At 48.2% G+C, this 23619-nt stretch overlaps 2 protein-coding genes across 6 annotated transcripts in view; one reads left to right on the top strand and one right to left on the bottom strand.

The window, feature by feature from the left end:
• The window catches only part of LOC118505033, a 94347-nt gene that overhangs the window by 4331 nt on the left and 66397 nt on the right, over window positions 1-23619 (bottom strand). For 2 of the 4 annotated variants that reach the window (XM_036040263.1, XM_036040262.1), the window contains exons 2-11: window positions 14267-15533; window positions 9570-10520; window positions 7995-8180; window positions 7181-7351; window positions 2693-2917; window positions 2369-2575; window positions 1386-1596; window positions 1169-1301; window positions 381-587; window positions 18-304 (exon numbers count right to left, since the gene is read on the bottom strand). In XM_036040263.1, coding sequence (XP_035896156.1) covers window positions 18-304; window positions 381-587; window positions 1169-1301; window positions 1386-1596; window positions 2369-2575; window positions 2693-2917; window positions 7181-7351; window positions 7995-8180; window positions 9570-10520; window positions 14267-15488 — 3800 coding nt within the window. In that variant the 5' untranslated portion in view covers window positions 15489-15533. The remainder of the gene's footprint in view (window positions 1-17; window positions 305-380; window positions 588-1168; window positions 1302-1385; window positions 1597-2368; window positions 2576-2692; window positions 2918-7180; window positions 7352-7994; window positions 8181-9569; window positions 10521-14266; window positions 15534-23619) is intronic. The other 2 variants (XM_036040265.1, XM_036040264.1) reach the window with 2 other exon arrangements.
• Window positions 4845-7168, top strand: LOC118505074 (dynein assembly factor 4, axonemal-like). Of its 2 annotated transcripts, none has more exons than XM_036040360.1 (2): window positions 4845-6265; window positions 6408-7168. In XM_036040360.1, exons 1-2 carry the CDS (start codon window positions 5285-5287, stop codon window positions 6657-6659), a joined length of 1233 nt encoding a protein of 410 aa, XP_035896253.1. In that variant the 5' UTR covers window positions 4845-5284; the 3' UTR covers window positions 6660-7168. The 2 variants fall into 2 exon arrangements, with proteins under 2 accessions (XP_035896253.1, XP_035896252.1); XM_036040359.1 differs by having other exon boundaries at window positions 4845-6301.

Below are 23619 nucleotides of genomic sequence, written 5' to 3'. Positions count from 1 at the left end.
TCGCGTGCTGTACTTACGCCGACACGTGAGGATTGTCGCGAATTTTACAGTGCGGCAGCACGTTCGGTGCCTTCACCGGTACCACCACCTGGATAACGTCCACCGAGCTTTGCATCTTGAGATAACCTACGTACAGCCCGCGCGAAAGCCGGATGTTTGAGACCTGGTGATAGTTGATCTGTTCCTGGATGGAGTTCATTAGAATTTCGTTAATGCTGCTGTCCTCCGTCGAGAGGGCGAGCTTTTTGTGGATTTTGTTCAGCTGTATCCAGCGAGAGTTGAGCACCGACACCGCTTTGGGACTCTGGTGTAGATGGAAGCAAAGAATTGATTCAATTTTGGAAATACGAAGTACAATTTTTATCTGAAAAAGCACCTACTTTTATACAGTTTACACAGGACAGCACCACCGTACCGTGCACGTCCCGTAACGGGCGATAGAACAGCTGGCCGAGATCGGTAATCGATAGGGAGGATTGCATCTGGCATGCGGCAGACAACAACTTCGTGCGGAAGTGTATCGCCGACGACGCATTCCGTTCCATGTCCATCCGCAGCAGCTTCACGTCATCCCATGTGCAGGCAACCTAGCATGAGATAAAGTCAAAAGCTGTTCTTCAAGACGATTCTAAGGATGAGGAGGACCTCAAGATTTCCTTCAACAGTTTAATACAGCACTCTGCGACCACTTTGCGCATCCCATCCTTGATATGTAATAATCACTTAAGAAAGTTATTCCTTCAGATTGATCATCATTACCACAAATTTTTATCCACATTGCGTGTTACAACTAAGTGCACTTCCCTTGTCAGTAACAATTTTTCCCTAACAGTAATATGCAATCAAGCCCATATAGGTGAATTGGGCCAGAAAAACACATAAACGTGGCAAGGGAAATTAGAAAAAAAATCGTTGGAAGAAAAACGGTAACCGGACGTAAAACTCACTTCCAGTGTGTTTAGGAACTGCGCCCAACAGCGCTCTCAACATGAAATGAATAAATAAAATTGCACCACTCTAGGCTGTAGTCGGAGGCTCGCTGGAAATGTCAGCCGCTCGGGGACCGGGCTGGCTGATGCTCCAAAGTACCGTTTGGACGGTTCGTAATTTTTACTGATTTAGCTCGCCCGTGCCTTCCATGGCCATGGGTTGCTACGCATTCACTCACCTTCATCAGCCAGTAGAAGTCCGTGTGTAGATTGCTGGTGAAGGTTTCATCAATCTCAATTACCGGCACAAAGTCTTCGTTCGTGAGCAGCAGCTTATCCTCGTGGTACAGGACGCAGGCCAGATAGATGCCCCTGGTGAAACGCGAGTGTTGAGCGGCGTAAATGTGGGAAACGATGGCACTAAATAACGTGCGAAAAGCCTGTCGGGGAACTTACCGTTTGAGATTCTTCTGAAATTTGGACGCCGCCGAAAACAGTTGCTTGATGGTGGTTTTCTTTTTCGTCGCACGTTTCTGCTGCTGTCCGCCGTCGAGCGCGATCTCGGATGCATCGTCGGGCCGTGCCAGCCGGACGGCGTTGAACAGCTCGTCCAGATTGCGCTGCTTGCCGGCGAATCGATTGTCTCGGCCCTCGACGTCTCGCCAGCCTGCGGAGCAGCAGAGAAACAGTGGTTCATTGGTAAAAGTGGTGAAAGAATTATGGCCACGCCGGGGTACGCTGCGGACAAATTTACAGCGCAGCACCTTGCCCCGAGCGATTCGTTTGTGTGGCCATTGCCCATCACAAACGGCTAGCAACGCGCATCATTCGTTACACTTTCCCACATTTTCCCGTGGGTGTCCTATACGGACACACACACACGCACACTTTAACCACATGCCATTCGATGGTGTTAGTGTACATCTCGAAAGCACAAAAGCATCCTTTGATAATGACCAGTCGGCGGGGAACGATCGTATCCTAGCGACTCACCGACAGCATTCAAACGAAAATGGAAGGAACGCAGTAACCGCTGTTCGTACATGGGCACACCACCATGGGCGGTCTTTTTCATTTGTCCCACGGGAAACGGACACCGGTAACCGAGAGCCGTGCGCGTGGAGCTCGGTAGAAAAAAAAGCGTTGCAAATACATTACGCATTTGTGTGATTACGGTCAGAGAGATAAGTGTTGCGAACAAGCTGACCGACCAGGCAAATCGGACTACCGGTCGCAATAGAAATGCGTTGTTAAACTAAGGTTGCGCACAATTCAGTAATTATACGTTGGGAAGCCCTTTTTGTTGCCAATCACAGTAGAAGCTTTCAACCTTTTAAATGGTTACCACCACTATCACCATTAGAATGTGCATTAGCTTTCGATTTTCAACGGGGCATTAGGGCAAACAAAGTAAAACTCTTTAGATAGTATCTTCTTACTCGATGGTACGACACAGTTCGGGACGGATAGTTTGTACGGTCCCCAGCCCTTCACGTTGCCAGCGCACGCTCGGAAGAAGTATCGCCGGCCCTGGATCAGCTCGTTCAGATTGCAGACCGCACCCATGCACCCGTGGAAGCTGCACCATTCGCTGATTTCACGTTCGCCCACGACGTTGCTAAAATCTGACCGGGATGACCATTGCACTGCCAGCAGCAGAAGGGACGAGAAAATAGGTGTTTTATATCGTGATTATTAGCATCGGTATGCAGCGTGCATCACGCCACGAAAGGCGAGGTTTTTAGTGGCCCCATTTAACACACCTTTGAATTTGGTAGTTATGGCACCTTCCAGCGGTTCGTACAACCGCAAGCTGACCGCACTGCAACCGGTCACGTCGATGTCGATACGGTTCGGCACATCGGGCGGTTTCGTTTGGTCCCAGCCGAGTATCATCCGCCGGAGCCCCTTCACACGACGCTCCCACAGCCCCACCTGCTTGTCGATTTCGCTCCCGGTACAGCTGGTAACCGATGGACCGCTGCTGCCTGTAATGGGAGGATTGAAGAAAGCGTTAGCCAAAAGAAAAAGACTTGGAACGGGAATCTCAAAGACGCACGCAGCTTTTTTTAAGTGAGTTCAACCTGATGCAATCTAGATAAAGGTCAACTATTCTAAACGGCTTATATAAAGAAACCTTTTTCTCAATCGATTGACATTCAAAAGCATTTCCAAACGGGCTCGTGTTTCCTTGCGGCTGCCAACAATAACCCTATTACGCCAGCTACTCCCCCACGCAGCGACTCCCAGCAGCTTTTGAAGATTCCATTTCTATCTATCGGTTTACCAGCATCCTTCCCAAGCAAAAAAAAGCAGAAGAGGTGATTGCACGGTTTTTTAATCACAGAACATGCTTCTTCGGTTTCGAAACTGAACCCCCAGCCCCCCCCCATTCGACCGTGTGCACCGAGCGCATTGAATTACTCGTCCGTTTACCGATGCTGCTTCTCCAGCGAGGGCAAATGCATACAATAGCACACGAACGCTCGCTGGCTGGTAGTGAAATAGATTTTCTCACTGTAATGTGATTATTCGCGCGGTTTCGTAAAGGGACAGGGCGGAAATGGGATTCGCCGCACCAGAGGCGCAATCGAACATAGCTGGGAATTGATATTCTTGATGCATATTTTATGCAATAAAATCTCTTGTGTTGAGTAAAGCTTTCTTTTGCGTTCTGATGCGATAGGGCGAAGGATCGCAAGCAGCGGAGGGATGAAGTTTATTGGCGTTTTATCTGTAAGACGAAATAGTTTGAGCCAGTGGGAGACAATTTAGAGAAATGGATGGTCTTATAGTAATTGAAGTCCGGGAGCATGTGACGGGATCGATCGCTTTTCCAAAGTGTCCCACTGAGACTTGGTGACACTTTAGTCACGTCACGGAACGCATCCCGGAACAGCGCTAATGGAATTGTGAAGATACTTGTATGCGCAAACAATCCAACAATATAAAACTTTGTCAAGAACTGGGTTCCGGACGTGATCGCCAAACTGACAAGTGGAAGTTGATTAAAGCTACGTCCATACGCTTGATAGCCTATTAGGTGTGTCATGTAGCCCAGGCACATGATCAATATGGTTCCGAAAGCTTACCATACCCCGTGCCCGGAATATTACCACAACGTGACCATAATACTGCCTCTGCCTAACGTGTGTCCGTATCACATAAATAACTAAACCATCGTGAAGGGTGTCGTACATCAACTCGAGAAAATCTACCGGGACCACAAACGCTGGATGACACGCGGGACAAAGAGAGGAGCGACCGATGGAAGTACAATTTATGAAACTTTCAACGCAATCTCCAAACAACAAAGCAGAGCATTATAACCTACCAAATTAAAATGGCCCTCGAAAAAGTCAGTCTGTTTGGGCTACACCCAAGCACTGGCACCAAAAACTTCACCTCTCGCCAAAAAAGATGGCGATCCCGTTTTAACTTTGAATGTAAACCCCTCCGTTGAATTGCAATTGCAAAGTTCTGCTCGCAAACTATACTGCTCATCGTTCCAGGACGCTGAGCACCGTGGTGCAAAGTCCCTGTTGTGGGAGCGGTGGCGTTACAACTTATTTAGTTCATTACATTTTGCTCCAGGTTTTTTTGTTTGGTTACTGCTGCTCCGACTGCTTGATCACAATCACAAGTTGGGAAAGTGTTTGTAAATACTGAGAAGGAAGAGAAGCAAGTTGAAACATAAGATGGTGTCCAGTTTGTACGGTGGAACACATCTTTCGGACGAAAAACACTGGTAAGCAACAGAAACCACTCAACGCACGAGCAGGTGACGCGTGTGTTGTACATAGGGGCGGCGTGTTAATTTGGTGTGGTCCTGCTTCTACAGGCTGCAACTCCCCAGGCCTTTTAGTTGCTCCCAAGGGCAGGCTGATTCGGTAAAACAAATCAGCACAATGTATTTAGGTTGCTTTTAACGTGCAACTTCTAACGAAACATCCGCTTCAACGAAGTAATTTCATTTTTGGAGAAGCAAAACTTCTCGTCCCGTGCAGGACAATGCTGGGAATTTGACACAACTTTTTATACCAAAATAACAGGCCAGGGAGGATTACTCACCATGCACCATGTGGGCCCGTTTTCACTACATTGTGTAACAGCAGCAATTATTAACTAACTTTATATGCTGTAGCACAAGCATGGAGCATTCCTGTGATTTTAAATTGGTTGCTCCAACTCACACCTAGATGTCGCTAGTAGTGCCAACGTTGCGCAAAGTTTTCACTACGACGACATCAAACAATTAACTCTTCGTCGTGTTACCGTAGCAACTGGCGCTGCATTGTTGATAGAATCAGTCAACGTAGTCCGTCAGTACGTAGAGTTCCAGCAAGAGCACCACCATGCCATTGATACCGAAAAATTACACGTGGCAGCAGAAATCCAATAGCTGCGAAGACGCTGCTGACGGTGATGGTCCGCTGTCTGACATTGTTCTGCGCGTGCCGTTTCCTGGAAATCGTTTTCAGCCGGATGACATCTTCACAACGGAACAGTTCCTGAAAATTTCGCGCTCACCACACTACTGGGAATTGTTCCTGTGTCATGCAATCGACCCGGATGCGAGCCACTGTAGTATCCTGGAGAATGAGGTAGTATTCGAGCTGGTCAAGCGGGACCCAACAGTACGCTGGGAGGCGGTCGAGTTGGATGTGCCGAGGGCGGAAAGGGCATCGCTCAAGGAGCATTACCTAGCGCAGCACCGGAAGCGTTTGGAGGAACGTGATAAGCAGCGCGCAGTGGAAAAGGACCGTAAAAAGAAGGATGAAATACATCGGCAGATCGAACGGGAACGAAGCGACCGGACCGCCATCGACACACTGCTGGAGGAGTCCAAGCAACGGGAATTGAAGCGAATGGAACTGGCAATGGTAAGGGAGTACCGGCCGGATCCTTCAAAACAGCTACCGACCGGTCGAAAAAGTTCACCCCGCATTCAGCGTTCCGCCCCAGCAGGACCTAGTGTCCCCGCCGAAGCACCACAATCACCGCCGGCAGTGCGCCGTTCCGGTACCCTGGAGGTAACGTTCAGCGATCGAACGTTCGTGACTCCGAAGCGGGAATCGATGGAGCAGGCCGAGCAGGAGTGGACCCGCAAGCAGGCCGCTGCCCGCCGTTCGGTAGGCTTCGACGATGACGAGCTACGCCCGGACGAGCGAAATCCCGAGTGGCTCAAGCAGCGAGGCGATACGTTTTTCCAGCAGAAAAACTTTCTGGCCGCCATTTCGGCGTACAGTGCCGGGATACGGCTTACGAAGGATTACTATGCGCTGTTCCTGAACCGGTCCGCCGCACACTTGGCGCTCGAAAATTATCAACGCTGTGTACGTGTCCGGATCATACTCGCTCCTGTCAGAGAAGTGCGAGGGCATAAACTTTCAAAAAGACGGATTTTACTTCTGGCTAACGATTTTTCTTTCTCTTCTTTTGTTTTTTTTACGGTTGTGTTTATGGGCGCTCATACAGGCAGAAGATTGTTCGGCGGCGCTGGAACTTTTGCACCCACCGGTCGAAGCGAATCGGAAGGCACGGGTAGCTTGCCTTGCCCGACGAGCTGCCGCACTCGTGAAATTGGGCTTTCTTCAGCAAGGATACGATGAAATGGTGGCCGCGAGTCGTCTCGATCCGGCCGAGGCAAGTCTGCGGATGGAGGTGGACCGGTTGAGGCGATGCCTGGACGAGCAGACTGCTGATGAGGATTCCGAGTCGGACGAATGAAGGTACATTAGGTAGAGGAGGTTCGTTAAAGAGGTGTCTAACAAACGATTAAAAACAGTATCGAATATCAAAGCAGCAATAAAGGATAGCAAAAAAAAACGTTGACCTTTACCACCACACCCATCTTCGAAGAAGTGTCCTTTGTTGTCTTGCTTAATTGTCAACCATTAAACCACATACTCCCATAAATCGCCCAAAAAATGAGCATCAAACGAACCTTAACCACGGAGTTGATTCAACTGTCGGAGGCGGGCGATAAATTAAACTAAACGTCTCACTACCAATGCCTTAATGCTTATCACATTTCATCAAAAAGGACAACCGTGGCAATGGCGTCCTACTGCCATAATCTTATCAAACCTCAAAGGTTAAGTTGCGTTCGCAATGGCGGCAAATCTGAACACGGCGTGCGCAATGAACCTCATAATGAACATCAAACGTTCCGTCGTCCTCACTTCGGCCCTCCGCCGGGTGCTGTAATACTGTCAGCTTATCCTCCGCATTCCCATTCCCTCACTTACCGATGATGTTCGAGAAGGTAGTTTTGCCGGCGTTGGCCCCAGATCCGGTCCGGTCGTTGCCGGTCATGCCCGGCTGATTGCCGTCGAAGTTGCCCAGCTCGTGCACAGTCGCTTCGGCCTCGCCGAGCAGATTGTTCAGATGCAGTCCCATGTTGCTGTTGGCCGCGTGCACTAATTGGAAGAGACAAGGTGATTTCGTTAGCAAAATGACAGTCAACAACTTGGGGTCATCCTACATCTTAACCGGTGGTCAACGGTGAACGTCGTGCGAGGACAATCGACGAAAACATAAGGTCTTTCCTTTCGGTCCCCTCTGAGCAACATGTATCTCTGTGGTGGGGTGTGGATGGATTAGCTATTTTTAGTCAATGTCGTGTATGCGTGACTAAGTACTTGAAGAAACATCACCACGTGTGCGGTTGTGATAATGTTGAAATATGCGTTCCTGGTAGTTCTTCCGAACCGACCACTCGGGGCCACACAGGTTTTAATTACAAAGAATAATTAAAAGTCAACCTGTCGCCCGGGGAACTGACTGTACATGTGCTGCAGGTGTCAAACTGGCACTTTTCTAGCGTTATCGTCTCGAATGCCTCCCTTTCCAGCACCACCGCATGCGTCATTCGTTGCGAGTTTAAGGACTAAAAATAGATAAATACACGACGACGAAAACGGATTCTTTCTTGCAATAAATTTGAAGGTCGTCCTGTTGCTAGTTTGGTTAGTGTCGATGGGTCGTCGTCGTCAGGTTGGCTAATGTCGCTACGGACGAGTTGAACAGAAAAAGGAAAACAGTGCGAAGAGTGTCACTTACCAGAATGTGCATTCTCGATGGCGCCCTGCTGGAGCAACATTTTAGTCATCGAACGATTATTGCTGAGCACGGCCACATCCAGTGGCGTGAGACCGTCGCTGTTCAGACTATTAACGTCCACGTCCGTGCTTTCCAGGATGGTGCGTGCTTTTTCCAGGTGGCCATGCTCGACGGCGGAGAATAGGGCTGTGATCGAGAGCGGGAGAGAGGGAGCAGGTGGAGAATAATATCAGTAATCCTTATCCAGTTAAAGATTGTTTGAATATTTATGCTAGTAGTCCTATTGTTTGTACAAACCACTTAAAGCGATTGTACAAATGGCACTAGCTTGCTTTCCAATGCATTATCCATGAGTCTTTTATTTACGACGGAATTCGTGTAACGTTTCTCGGGCATGTTTTCACACTTACAGGCACAATTGTAATGCAAATTAGTTACATTATGTAAATTACCAACTAATTGCTAGTGCTGTTTTTAATTACATATCAATTCCAATACCGACGGTACATCATCGTAACACGTTCGTTACGGCCAAACTTGCTCCTCCAAGCACATGTCTTTTTTGGCGGAACTATTTATATAACATTGACCCCCTTGAATTTGAATAACATTGACCGCACTTGGAAGAATTATTGCGATGCGTTAAATTTAAAATCACCAACACACACACACACGCGTGTACTACGCGCGCAATGTAACCGCAACATTGCGGAAAGTAATTGCTCGCTAAAGTGCTTCTCACTACATGCCATTAGCATGCATCCCACGCGTAGCATAAAATCTGTGGCTATGTGAGAGGGCGATGGGACATCCCAATTATTTCAAAGCACAAAAATGTTTGTGGGTGTGCTTTTGAAAACATATTTATATTCCAATCCCGGGAGCAGAGCCGCGGGTGCGCCGAAACGACTCATCTAATATGACAGCTGTCCCATTCGGTTATTCGTTCGATCCGGTCCGAGCATCCGGTGTGGTGTCGCGAGATTTTCGGTTAGACAGCGGGATAATGATTTATGCAGCTGAACTGGCGTGTCCCCCGTGCTGTACACGTCCGCGCGCCTCCCCGAAGGCAATCGCGATAATTGCCCATGCATAAGTGATGAACCTTACGCATATTGATACACTCGATGGCGCGTACCAATCGTTTGGTTTAATGAATGAATGCGATTTAAAGAGTGTTTTTGTCACTCCCACACACACACACACACAGACGCTGCTTAATTGAGCCGATTTATGATGAACTGACGGCGGATGATTGAGCTCGATCGGCTCAGTGCTCTATCAATCAAGCACAAGGAAAGGAATTGAAGCTAATGTCGGTGGAATACGTCCTGCAGCCTCATATTGACTCAGTGCCTTACAATTATTAGAGCAAACAGTATCGCTCTAATAGACAAACAAGATGTCGCGTTTTTGATAAGCTTCATGAGTACAAATTGAACGAAATATGCTAGCGCACGCAAACTACGAATTTCCTATGCCTCCCGGGCATGGAAATACGATTCGAATTTTCCCTCTACTATCTCCCCGCGGTTTTACTTTAATCAAACAAACAAGTCCGTAAAAGCTCCGTACCATGCAGATGAATGTTAATTTGGTTCACTTTGTCTAGCTGTGCCTGCATTTGTTTGTGCTGTTTCTTGTTCGGAAGCTTCTTCTGCTTCCAGTAGGACGGTGGTGCCGCTACGGACTGTTGCTGCAGTTGCTGCTGCTGGTACGATGGCAACGGGGACACACTTTTGCCGTTGTGAACGGCCAAAACGTCGACCGAGTTGGTCGTACCGGTGGTGATCGTTGTGCCATTGTTTCCACCACTGTTGCTTAAATTATGATTATCGCTCACGGTGAGCCGGTTCGAACGTAGCAGCAAGTGTTGCGCATTGCGTGCATTACGTTCCGCTTCCGCGTTGCCATTGTTGACCGTGTGGCGGCCACTCTTGCCACCCCCCTTCAGCTCGCAGCCGTCCGGCTCCTCGACCGAGCTGGTCGAGAGATGGCGCGTTTTCTTAATAATCTTCGGCGAATGTTGCCGGTGTTTTGGTAGGATTTGTTGTGACGTTGCCGGTCCAGCACCCGCGCCCGGCGGATGCTGCTGGTGGGGTAGCAGATACTCCATCCGGCTGCCGGAAGCGGACGACGGTGACGAGCAGCTGCTGGAAAGGTTGGGTGAACTGGCGCTCGAGATGCGGCTCAGTACGGGTGAGGTGACCGCAGCCAGCAGGGAACCGAGCGGCGAGTTTCGCGGTTTCCTTCGGCCCGGGCTGCGGGATAACTCATCTTCGTACGTCAACGAAACGGTGCTGGTGGTGGTGGCGGTGGCGATTGTGATGGGCAGCGATTGAACCGATGCGGTCACGGTTTGCGTTTCGATCGTGGACAGCGAACAGCTGGAACTGGCGGCCGATTTGTGGTTGGGCGAGGTGGACGCGTCGGACGGCCGTGGTATAATGCTGGGACAGGGCACGCGACAACTTGGCAGCTCGAGGTTCGAGAGTGATCGGGTGACCAGCTCCGGCAGACTGATTTCTGCACAGGACATCAGCAAAAAGGCGATGAAACGGAAAGGTGGAAGAAAAGAAAAGGGAAAAAAAAGAATAAATTTAATAAACATAAAACGAAATCAATAAAATGTAACAAATAAACGGAAAATATTAAAAAGCTAACAAGGAAATTTAAACGCAGGTCGAGAAAATAAATTAAAACAATAAAAATTAATATAACAAAGCAAGAACAAAACCAAATGAGCGCTGCTTTTCCGCTTCGCATAACAACAAATTATCGCGCACACACGTTAAAACATCCGCATCTTTCCTCCGAGGAGCGTTCCAACCAAGGAGGCACGTGCCTAGAAGTCGCGACGATGACTCACCCAGGAAAATTTGAAATTAATTCCAGCATGAAAACTTCAAAACGCTTCCAACCAATGACACGTATTGCTACCTAACAAGCAGTTGAAATGGTTGTAAATTGCTCTCAATTTATTTTTAGGGATGTCTCGTCCAACCTTCCTTAGACGAGGAAGTTCTGTCCCATTCGCTTATGATGATACGCGGCAGGCGTAAAGTAGGTGAATCGTTTAATGCCACACACAAGAAAGCAGGCGCTTTTCTCCATGCAGCATTCCAACACCTTGGCACTAATGAATGGAGCATCCGTGTGTTGATCCGGTCCCGGGGAGACGTGATCTTTTCATAGCATTCAACGCACTGCTCCCGGTGTCTCGGTGCATCACCGGCAAGACCGAACACGACACGCCCGGGTCTTTGAATGATGTTAATCTGAAGCATTTATTGTTCGGACAGCTGTGCAGTACTGCGTTTGCCACGCCGAGACTGCATCCAGATGGTCTTTGCAGCTTCACCTGCAGCTACGACCGTGACGAGAGTTGCTGGACGGTACCACCGGCTTCCTCGACATGGATGCGGACGGCTTTCATCAAGCAAAAAGGAGCTTAATGTATCGTCATTCATTAGCGCACTGGATGACGAAGGTTTCTTTGGCTGATTCCGCTAACCTATAGACGGAGACGGATCTTTCCGGTGGTACGTGCGATGGTGTCGGTGCGGTTCGGTTGGGTTTGTAACTCATTCGTTCGTGCGAAGGAAATTTAATATTTTTAAAGCGTGCCCTCCCGTCTGTCTCTCTAAAGCTTCATGTTGATAGAAGAAACAATCCTTTTCGCCTGTAGGTTGGAGCCACCTACTATGGCTCTGCTCTGCTGGCAGTGCTAATGGAATAACCCAACCCCAGCAACCCCTATCTTGCAGTCCCGTTTTTTGTAAGGATGCCGCTTGAACTGCGTCAGTCCTTTTGCAAGGAGGTCTCGCGTCTCGAGTACGGCAAGCGAAGAAAGGATACTTCACGAAGTGCATGGAAAACAGAGAAAAGGAGATTGAAACAAAACACCTTAGAAAAAGTCTCTGCCTCTCTGGCCACCACATCACCACACCACACCCCGCTCGCCTTTCACGCCTGAAAGTGGCCAAGAGGTTGGTTTTCCACCGTCACCAGCGCCTTTGGAGGGACTCACAAAAAAGAAGGCGTGCACCGAACCGGCTACGCTGCCGCTCAGCGTGTTTGAATGTTACTATTTTTATCGCACACAGAGACGACCAGCTCTTCCACTGGTTCGGTTGTGCCTGAGAAAGCGCAAGGTTCCACACTTTTCGTCCAGAAGAGGCAACAGCAAAACAAAAAAAAAACCATCCTGATGAATCGAATAGGTTGGCAGCATCTTTGCGAAGCACATCGAGTGTCTGGTTTTTGCCCACCTTTCATTCACTATCTCGGTCGGCGGAACGGAACGGTCGCACACCCATAAATTGCATCCTTTTAACCGCGTTTTTCTGCATCTCCTACTGTCCCAGGTCCACCGTCACAGCGATAAGGAAAAGCTGGGGAAACGGGGATTCGTGAGGTGGACGGCAAAAAGCGCAACGGAAAGACAAATCGACAGCTGACGATAAATGGGATATCCGTCTTCTCTTCATCAGCTGTTGATCCCGAATCCCGAAGACCCCGGGTAACGCAAAAGCTCTTCGCCACGAACCCGCCGCCAAACATGGCACGGACAACCCAAAGCGGCTTAGTGGTGAAAAAGTGCAGAGCATTAAATGGGGAGGGGGCTTGGGAATAAAACGAGCGTTTGCTGGTTCGCTTACTTTGGATGGTATCACAACCCAAATGTGTTTTATCGACAGTTAACAAACTTTCCAGTTAAGAAAACTGCAATCTCCAAGGTCCTGCATCGAAACTGGAACATTAAACGGCAAATTGCATACTTGCAGGCGTTTGTCTATTTCATTAAATTTTTTGTAGTTTTATCACAGTAAATACTTCCCGAAAAACTGTCTTCAAGCGCAAACGACTTCATTAGCATTCGTCACAATTCAATTAGGAACTGTCAATACTTCGTCCAATAAGTTTCGCGTGTAATTAAATCAGCCTGCTTCAGAGTGCAAAAGAGTGCTCTCGGTGCAGGCAAAAAACCAGCACGAAAAGAAAAAGGTTCCATGTCCCATTCATCAATTGAAAACGAGCCAACAGCTGCTGTTAATAAATAGGTAACGGTAGTTACCATTACGCTTTTGCGTCCTGTTTTCTCTGGTCAAATCTAATTTTCCCAGAAACAAAATGAATGAAGCAAAAGGATCCTATTAAAGAGGACCTTCCGGTGTACAACAAAAAAAGGAGGGTGGGGAAACACGATGACCCAATGACGACGTCCACCAGCAGTACCGGAAGGGGAAACATTTTCCAATCTAAAAATAGAAACCCCATTGACTTGCTTTATTTGCTTAAGAGAGTACACTGAGGCACTGCACCCCATTCCTCGACTTGAGCCGTGCGCGTGGGAAGGATATGGGGCTGTGGCACAACTTCCGGCCACACGACCGTTGCACCGTCATTGCATCATCATCATTCCGTCGCATTCTTGAGCGTTTGTGAAAATGTCCCTGGTTTAGTTTTGTCTTTGGCCTGCAATTTCCTCCCCGTGGGTGTGTGTGGGGCGACCAGAGCAAGGAAGCTGTAACACTAGACGGCGCCAGCTGCAGGAGTTATACCATTACAAACTCGCTGTGGTCGTTGCACACAGTCCTTGGACCAGTGTCACGGGTGGAATGTTATTGTTGTACTACCGAGTTCGGTTCCGTGCGTTATGGTGGCGTTTGTTATTATATCAATAACTCGTTGCTCGTCGGTAATCAGCTTCGACAGATAGGTGCTTGTGCCAGAGCTAACGAGTGGTTGATGGCACAAATTGTTTTCACTCGATACTCTCCTGCCAAGATCAATTGTTACGAATCGATTGTAGCGCTTTGCCCGACGGAAGAAATACATAGCTGTGCAACAAATCAAATCAAAGGGTAAAGGTCTACTTTGAAGTTGCCATTTCCTGGAAATGCAAACGACACACGTGCCAATGAAAGTGTGCTCCCAGTTTCTGCCCACTGTACAACATGTCATACAGCTGGTAGAGAAATGGTGCCAACTTTACGCCACACATCTTTAAGTATTGTGAGACCCATGCAGATCCTTCAGATTGCTACACCGATCGAATCACCGGATGCGGATGCAATTTGCTGCTGGCGAGTGTGCAACTTTAGCCTCTTCTAGTGCTCCGGGCCAAAGTTTGACTAGCTGTTTGCACCCCAACCCACGGCTACGAAAACAGCGTCCCACGTCCCAGAGGCACGCGCGTAAGGCAAAAACTTTTCCATCCAATTCCCATCCATCCCAATCCCGATAGCGCTGTTGCAAAGTTCTCTTACTGGTCGTATTGTTCGCCCACACCGATCCTTTCCGTATGGTGGCAGTCCTCGTGACGGTAAGCGGTGCCGGTTCCTGCTGCTGGGCATGCTGTCCATGTGATGCCGATTGCTGGTCAACCGGTCGGTTTGGTACTTCAACTTCAGACATCACCTTGTGCTGCTCCTTCCTCGGTTCCACCGGTTGCGATGGCTTCCCGCCGATTACTGCCAAGTTTGACGTTGGCTCTGCTTCTTGTTTCGGTTGCTTTCTGACCACTTTTAAATTCGTACCCTGATCCGCTGTCGCCAAACTTTCTACCGGCCGGTCAGCCTTTGCGAAAGGGAGCGGAGGACGTGCATCTTTCGCCCGCACCGAGCTGGCTCGTATCACACCGATGGCGGTGTTGGCTTCTGGTGGCCTTCGGTGAACTTTCAGCGAACTTTGAACACTGTTCGTTCGGGTAAATCCTTCCATAAGCAGGGCGGCCGCTTTGGGAGGAATGTTTTCCGGCAGGACGGCACATTCCGAACCGTTGGAGCACTCGTCGTCAGCGGCGCGTTTGTCCTGCAGCACCTTCGTCTGGAGACGACGCAACTCGTTGTAGGTAATTTTAAGCTTGTGCAGCTTGTTCCTTAAGCTTCGCCGCATATCATCGCCGGTGGATCGTGTGAAGTGTAAGCTGCTGGAGCTGCTGCTGCTAGAGCTGTTACGGCTGGCGGATCGTTTTTTTGTGCCCGGCCCAGCTGATGGAGATCTGGCCAGATCACCAACAGTTGGTAGATGACAGTAGACACTACGACCCCCGTGAGCGCCTACCACAGTACCGCCACCGGTCGAGGATGCGTTTGTGCTGTGCTTTAGCTTCGTACGCAAGCTACGCAACGAGTTAAAGGACGATCGCATCGAGTGGCTTCGACGGAAGGGTTGCGATCCGTCCGCGGAAACCATGGGTGATGATGGAACTGTCAGCCGAATCGTTGCTGATGGAGTGTTGCCGACAGTCGGATCGGAACCTGTTGTACCGAAGCTTGCGACGGTATCGCCCTCATCATCCCCGACGAAGCTTTCACTGCTGTCGTTGAACACGGCATTGAGGTAACATCCATCGGCTGTTGGCCCGTTGCGGGCGCTCGTGTTCTGATAGAACGATGTATCTTTGGCTTCACTTTGGCTGTCAAAACCCTCGCAGCCCAAAACGTGCCGCACGCTGGTTTCACTGTTTGCACTACGAATGTTCTCCATTTTTTGCTATGTTCTCACATTGAGCCGATTGCTAGCTGAGGATGGCTGTAATACGATGAAGGATTACAAATCACAATCCGTTGCTGTACCGACGGAAATCGTTTCGGCTGCGTTGGACATTTTGAAAGCCGGAAAGGAAAAACAAAACGAGAAAGCTTTTTTGGCAGTTGGAGATGAGATGGAAAAAGGCTTCAGTCTAAGGGGATTTTTGGGTGTCGTTTTTGAAAATAGACATCCTTGCTTCAGGTCGTTTCGAATTTAAAAATACATTTTACCCACAACTCTTACACTCATCGGCAACGGTTTAATCAATGTTCAAGTGCAAGAAATATATAATTAAACTTCACTTCAGTCTCTCAGTCGCTCGCCGTGTTCCCGTGTGTTTCACTTCCCTCGAACAACACTTTTCGCGCATTTAATCGAAATTGATTCCAATACGGGGGTGAAATTTATTGCACATGAAAAGCGCATAAAACCCCCCCAAGAACAGATCCGCCACCGTTCGGGAAGAAAGGCACGCAGACGAACCCTTGAGCGCTCAGCGGATAAATGGCTAATCGCTTCTGCTTCCGAGAGCTCGGATATATACTTTTCGCACTTCTCGCGTGACGTCTCGTAAGTAATTTTCATTGAAACTGTTCGAAACGACCCCCGGAGAACGCGCGTGTCTGCTTTGCGCGCTAATGGAGACGGCGCGAAAGAACAAAACCAAATAAAGCCGTAAAAAAAACACTAAGTATCCGACCGTCCCGCACTCCCAACCAGCAGCTAACGAGCTTTCGCGTGATGGAGATCGGCAAGATAATGGGATGAAGAACGGAAAAGGATCTCCGGCCCTTGGTCCTTCCAGACCGAGGACAGCGTTGCGCCATGTAATCCTCTTAGTGCGAACTTGAGCATAAATAGAAAAGGAAAGTTTGTTTGAAAATGAATAATTTCCGCAAAGGAGACGACGGTATAAAAAATTCACTACAAAACTCCTTTTTTCTGCCTCCCCACTGTTCTTCGTTCGATCGAGAACTACCAACGATTGTTAGACAAAGTGTCATCGGGTGCCATTATTTATGTATTTTTTGCATGATCATTTACGGCTTAAGGATGTTAAGCAACCCATTCCTGGGGCACACACACCTGCCCCGCGCTATTAAACAAAAGGCTCAATGAAGTGATACTTTTTCAACAATTTTATCACACTGACAGTAAACAACTTTACCAGTGCGTTCAACAGGACCAACACGGGTTCCGGTTGCATTTGCCAGCAACGGGAGTGCTCGATTCCATCCCAAAGGGAAGCCCTGTTTCTTGGAAGTGTTTTCGTGTGTCTTTCGGGGGAAGTGTCAGCGGTTTGTCCCTCAAGTTGTCCTCCACGACACGCACGCTTCCAGCAATCGAGAAGGTAAAAGGCTCCCCCGGGGGACAGCCATCCATTCTGATCAAACGCACGCGTCACGCAACGGAGGCAATGTTAAATGGAACTGGGATTTCGTCACCTTCTGGCCGACGCGACGACCATTTAAAATGTTGCTGGCGAGTGGCGACCCACTGTACTGTGTGATACACGCAACGCACTGTTGTGTGTTAGGGAGCCACTTTTGAGGAAGCTCGTCCAAGGAAGGCGAATAATCGCTTAACCGCTAACACTCGCAAGATTTGGATCGTAAACGCGGAACGAGTCCCCCGGAATCCATAAACTAACGCGCATCCGGAAGCCGGATTCCTTCCCGAGCGTCGGAGCACTCCAGACACTGACAGGGTACAAAATCTAACCGCACTGCAGTATATTCTCCAGCCCAGTGTTAAGCTACTCCATCACTCCGAGCTGATGACGCACACAGTGACACGTTATTGTTGTGTGTTGAAGATTTCTTGAGACGGTGGTTCCTTTTGGGAACGTTCTCTGCGTTTTTTTTTTCAAACGATGTCCACAAGTTGTTTATTAAAAACTGGAGGATTTTTTTCCTACTCCCGTCGTACAATTCCACCGGGGCGTAAAATCATGTGCAGAAAGATGGTGTCCCCCAGCGGGCCGTGGGAGAACCTTTACGGAGATGAGGCTATTTAATTAATCTATAAATTATAGCAACACACCATGGGACTTTAATGGGAGTTCTAGCCGGTTACGTGTCCCTCACGCCCCCCTCTGCCAAAAATGGAGAAGAAGAAAAGGTCAAAAATGGGACGCACATTGAGCAGAGAACGAGCAGAACCCCAAACACGCGACAAAAATTGTGTGACAACATTTAAGCGCTGATAAAAATGTGATCCCTGTGAACAGAAGAAGAAGCAGCATCGCCCCCTAAGTACGGCACGAAAACTTGCTGCTTGGCTTATTTATTTATGATGTTGACGTCAGCGAGTACCATCCGTGCACTGTGGGGACTTATTAAAAGCTCGAGTAACTTCGCTTCCATCCACCGACCGACTCCAACGAGGAGGAGGGTTGGAAAATCTCGATCCCGTCACGATGATAAAGCTAAAGGAAAGTAAATTTACACTTTTCGCGTGGCCAGCTTTCGTCCACCCCCTCCCCCCCCCCCCCTCGACCTCCCCCCATCTACAAAATCCCGTTTGTTGCAATGGTAGACATAATTTTAAATTTCCGTACACATCGTGATCGCCAAGCGGAAAAAAGTGATTTACGCCTGAATGTTATGCAATGTACCGCACAACCATTCCGACGGTCCGCCGTGGCCGCGGAGCAGCACGAATGGGCAAAAGAAAATTCGAGCAATCAGATTTTTCACGTTTTTCTGCTACTTCTCGTGACCCGCGAGGTTGCGGGTTACTAATTGGAGCTCGTAAATCGTTCATTTGTGGGCGGGCTTTGGGCAAACAAACGGGTTAGAGTTTAGTAATTTATTGGTTTGTATCGTCGGTTTTTTAAGCTTAGCCCTCCGTCTAACTGCTTACTTTCTCGATCACGTGGTTTAATAATAATACCGCGCGCCAAAACTCGCTTCCGCGGTTTGATCCTAACCTGCAATTTCGCCTGATAGAATTAAGCTAATTTAATCAATAAATCTCGATAGCTGGTGAGCGATAAATCTCGGCCCTAAGTAACCACATCTGCGCTGATGGTTTTGATTATCTGATCTTTCTCTCTGATCTTGTGGCAACACCCTCATGTGCCGTTGGGTTAGTGATCCTTTTTTTTGTCCTCCAAAAACCAACTTTCAACAAGAAATCCCGAACCCTGCAAAACCTCAAACATGGATTAAAGTTTGAAAACTTTTCCGCATCTTCACCGTGCTCCTTCTCTCTCTCTCTGTTTCTGTGTCGATCCCGCTACAATCCTTTCGCAATCAATTATCGGGAAAACTTTAGGCACAAAATATTCAGCAGCGGCCTGGCAACAACTGTAATGCGGTGTGTGGGGAACACAAGGTTAAGCTCGAAGTTGAGCACAGCCGCGGAGACAACATATTGGCACATCGGTGATGTAGCATCCGGTGCGTGTCATTTTGGCTCTTGTCTGTGTCCTTTGGGTTCCCTTCTCGCTCACACACACACACACGCACGTATACAAGCGCATTCACACAAGCGGTTGTCTGATTTATTTAATTACGCCATGGAAGAGCAGCGTTCAGTAGGATGGCCCACCAGTGGTAATGATGATGGGGGGCCGTTCATGTGAGCATCCATATTTTATCCTCCGTAACTAATCGAGTGTTAAATTTGCCCACACACACACACACATACACATGCTATGGTTTGGGGAGGAAAAATCGTCCTGCTGTTTCGAGAGCTAAATCGGCACCAGCTTGTAAAATTGATGGCGGACAAAGTTAAGCGCACTAGTGTAGAAGGCTAGAGGCAATTATTGTTTTCTCTTTTTTTCCGTCCGTCGACACCATGTTGGCGGTCGTTGGGTGGTTTGTGTTCAAATCTGTCTCCTAGCAAAAATACACACACACACACTCCCAAAAAATGGATATGGGCTTTATTACCATAATTAATTCGTTACCGGTTTAGCTGTAAACGAGCATTAAAGCAGCTTTAATATCGCTTTTTGAGGTTTAGAAAGGTATGTTTTGCGTTCACTAAAATAATTCGAAAAAAAATTCCTTTAGCTCGTTAGCCGTGTTAAACGTGCTGGTTTTTTTTCTTCCATCGCTATTTTTGGAGCGCTCAACACCATCCATCCATCCATCCGTTCTGATCCATCAATAACGAGCGTGACAAAAATGAAGTGCTTTAACAATGGCTTCCACTCATCCGCAATTTTGCGAAAGACAATTGAGTTATTAATTTAATTTGCCACCATAAATTAAGTGTCTCCGTACCGAACAGGGGGTGAAGGGGCAGTCTGCAGTGGCGTCGTACGTTTTTGCTCGGGCGCCCCCCCTTTTTTTTCGCATGCCCTTCGGAAAGGGTAGAGTTTTATACGAACACTGAAAGTGACCCATCACACGGGTACGCGCGATCGGTAATTAATTTTGTCATTCCGCCGGCAAACCTTGCGAGGGCGGCTTGTGGAGCATTTACTCCCCATCATCAAGCCACGGTCGATGTGGACATGTGTTGGTATGCGTTCGGTAGGCAATTTTCCAACCAGATATGAACGAGGCAGTTTAATGGTCTATCACTGATCTGAAACAATAAAACTGGACTGGTGGACGTGTGGTGTTGGCGTTGGGGGGAGGGGGGGGGGGTTACGTCCAGGATGCCTTAAAGAAAAATTGGCGAGTTGTTTCGACCTTGGACTTTCCTTTATGAATTAGCAGCTACCGAGTGGTGTGCTTTTACCGGAGCGTGTCGAGATGACGTATCACAATTAGCGATTAATTGGCATAGTAGAAATTAAGCTCGTAGGTACCTACTTCAGGCAAGACACGTCTCTATTTGTAAGGAAACGTCTTAATAGCACACATGTTGGAAGGTAGACAATCCTAGTGCAGATGCATTATTGCACCCGATCAATAGAGCAGTTTGATAGGCACACTTCCGTAGTCGAACAAGGGTTTACGATCTCTCCAATGTGTTAAAAGAACAATTCTCGTCTTAGGACTAAAACTCTTCCCTCAAGCCCTCGCAAGTAGTAGCAGCCGGAACATACCAGTCTGGCACGGAGGTTCTTCAAATTGAATGAGTTATTTCTGGCTGCCGAATGATTCGAGATAGGTGGCGTTCCGCTACTCAATGTCACATTCAACCGAGCTCGAAAAAAGGGCTTCAGGACACTCGTCAATTAGAAGCATGCTTACGGATGGTGCACCGCAACCGAACAACCGGGTGCTCTTGATAAACTGCAGCTGAACAATTCTATCAAGTGCCTTGCTCCCCAAGGGTCCTTCTAATAGTTCGCTTCGCATCAAAGAAAGCACGAACGTCTTGTTGTTCGAACGAGCAGCGACAACTAACCGGCCAAGCCGTTGGCGTAATTAGTGGCCTTCACAAGCTAACGGGCGCAACCAGCAGCAATCCGAAGGAAAAGGAGGTTAAATTATGAATTATTATTCCAACCATTTAACATACCGACGTGCCGATTTGTGTCAAAGTAATATAAAAGTAGGAACAAAACTTATACCACCGAAGGAAGAAAGGAGGGAACTGGATGGATGTACTTTCTGCCACCGATTACTTCTCCACTCAGACCACCACCGTCACCAGGAAGAAGGTCGTGGAATTGGAAAAGTTTTGCCCTTTCTGGTCGCCTGCTTGCGAGCGAGAGTGCAAGAGCGAGAGTTGAAGTAAAATATTTACGTTTCGATGTAATTTTGTTTTCCAACAATTAAACATCCTTAATCTTTTGACTTTTCCCGAACCGGTCCGGATCTGGCTCGGACGAGTCTCCCAATCGAGAGCGTCCTACAGCTTAAGTAAATCGTTCCCTCTCGCCATTGCCATCGTTCCATCTTGCGAAAGCTTTAAGCGAGAGCTCGGGTTGCCAAACACTCTCTCTCTTAAAGCGTTACACATTTTTCATGCCTCTAAACGGACGGAAACCACGCACAAAACTTAATCCTTGTGGCGGAACGGTATTTTTTAATCAGTGACACATTTTTGTCCTGCCCCGGCTGAAGAGGGCCTGACAGATTACATCCACCGGCAGCCATCCCGTGCGGCGGAGAATGGAATGGCAGCAGGGGGGAAGGAAAAGTACACATAATCTGTATACAAGCAGATATACAGTAACAGATAGGAAAGTTTCATCTGGAAAAATGCCACCTTTTTGCGCTTCGTTACGGTACGGACGGAGCCGATAGCACAGTACACGTCGACCAGGACATCGCCGTGGACACACCGAAACGCCATCGTTATCATGATAATCGTCGTTATCAGCGAGAACGCACCTTCGCGCTTTCTCTCCATCTCCATCTTACCCTCTATTGTTTGCTGGAATTGGCTACCTCAAGTACCTCGGTCCAGTTCCGACCGAAATTGAGCCACAAAGACCAACTTTTCGCAGCAATTTCTCCCGCGCACCGGAGCACCGAAAATTGCTTCAAATTGAAATATTTAATCCGAAGCTGTCGACCAGGAAGTAACTATGCAGATTGCTGGTGGAAACTTTCGCTCAAACAAACACACGCCGATACGGAGTGATAATGATTTCGCGCTAGCGAAACGAAATCGCCCATCCAGCGAATCGTAGGCGACCGGAAGGCACACCGAAAGGCGTTGAGTCTGCACTAATCCCCTCGCTGGCACTGGGGATTCTTTATCTCTGCGTGCTGCAGAGGTATCGAGCGCAAGTTTCACCTACTGCAAGTTAGATCGCTCGGACAAACTCGACTCCTAGCCAGAGATTGTGGAAGAATTTACGACACCCTTAGCTGAGCTGGTTAAGGAACGGTTAAGTGAAAATGAGGCGGCGGAACATCATTTTTATCATCACTCCTATAGGGTTGGCAGAGCATTTGCAGTGCACGATTCGCTTGATTTACTTTTGTGTGCGTGATTTTTTTCTTGTGTTGGTGGAAAATTTAATTATCTTGCCACCTTTCGTCGTTGTACACCATCCTCATCCATCTCTTGCCTACTATCTTTGTTGTGTTTTTTTTTCGCTGCTTCCAGCTGCTTCTTGCGTGATGAAACGAAGCTTAAACAAGCTTATGCAAGAATTAAGAAGCTGACAGGCGCGCGCGCGCACGGTGAAAATTGATTAGGCACCTTTAGCCAGGTGCTTGCTGTTGTGCGGTTAGTCTACCTTTCGGGCGCTCCGAGCAGCACCACACTCGAACGTGAGCGCGGCCTTTCCTTTCTTCGTTTCCGGTTGCAGGATGGTCATCAACGGGCGAAAGCAGAAGGATAGACGTAAAACGTAAACCAAGCGAACCGGAAGTACTTCGGACTCTCCTTAATTATTCGTTAGCTTTTTTCTCGCTTGTTCAGGTGGTACACAAAGTTTAGCGTTATAGTGTCCAAAATATTCCATCGCCTCTCGACTCTCTGGCTCACAACAGTGCTGGATGTAATTATTTTGCATTCACTAGTTCTAGTGCCATCATTTGCCTCAGAATCAACTTTTCCGCCGATGGTCGATGGATTGAGGGAATTATCCGATCCAAACGTTACTATTTCCAGCATGCTGGCTAGCTGTGTGGGACGAACGAATCGGCTGTCCGAAGCAACAGCAAAATCACTTTCCTCCTGCTGAGCTTCGCAAGTCAAGATGTAATTTGCGAAAAGTGATTTACGATTTTCGGTCTGTTACGGTGCTGCTCGTCTTCAAGCATTGCGCTCAAGTGAGTAATTGAGAAAAGATCATCCCCATCGATTTTCGACTGCTTTTTTGCACGTGATAGCTTTGCTCCGTCGTTCGTTCTACCGACGAACGAACACGCAGCAAACTCAATCGCTACCGAACTTTTCCGAATTTCATTCGACGAACTAAGTCTCCATGATGGGCTTAGATCATGCTGCCCGCCACGGTAGTCGATTTGGGTAATTCAGGATGTAATTCCCAGCGTCCTCAAGAGTCTCCCGACCATACCTACTTGCTTGCTGCTCCGGGCGAAACGAAATCATCGGTTTCATTTTAAAAATCTGCATGAAATCAAATTTATTGATAAATCGCCGTCATTCTAGCTGTGCCGGTTCGGTAGAACAAGTTTTCACATTACTGTCGTCAGTTCGGCAATAAGGCGGCAAAGTACAAGCTTGTTTTAATGGGTTTCCTTCTACGGAA

This window comes from Anopheles stephensi, chromosome 2 (assembly GCF_013141755.1).
Source record: "Anopheles stephensi strain Indian chromosome 2, UCI_ANSTEP_V1.0, whole genome shotgun sequence".
NCBI classification, from domain to species: domain Eukaryota; kingdom Metazoa; phylum Arthropoda; class Insecta; order Diptera; family Culicidae; genus Anopheles; species Anopheles stephensi.
This window is presented reverse-complemented; position numbering and strand designations above follow the sequence as displayed.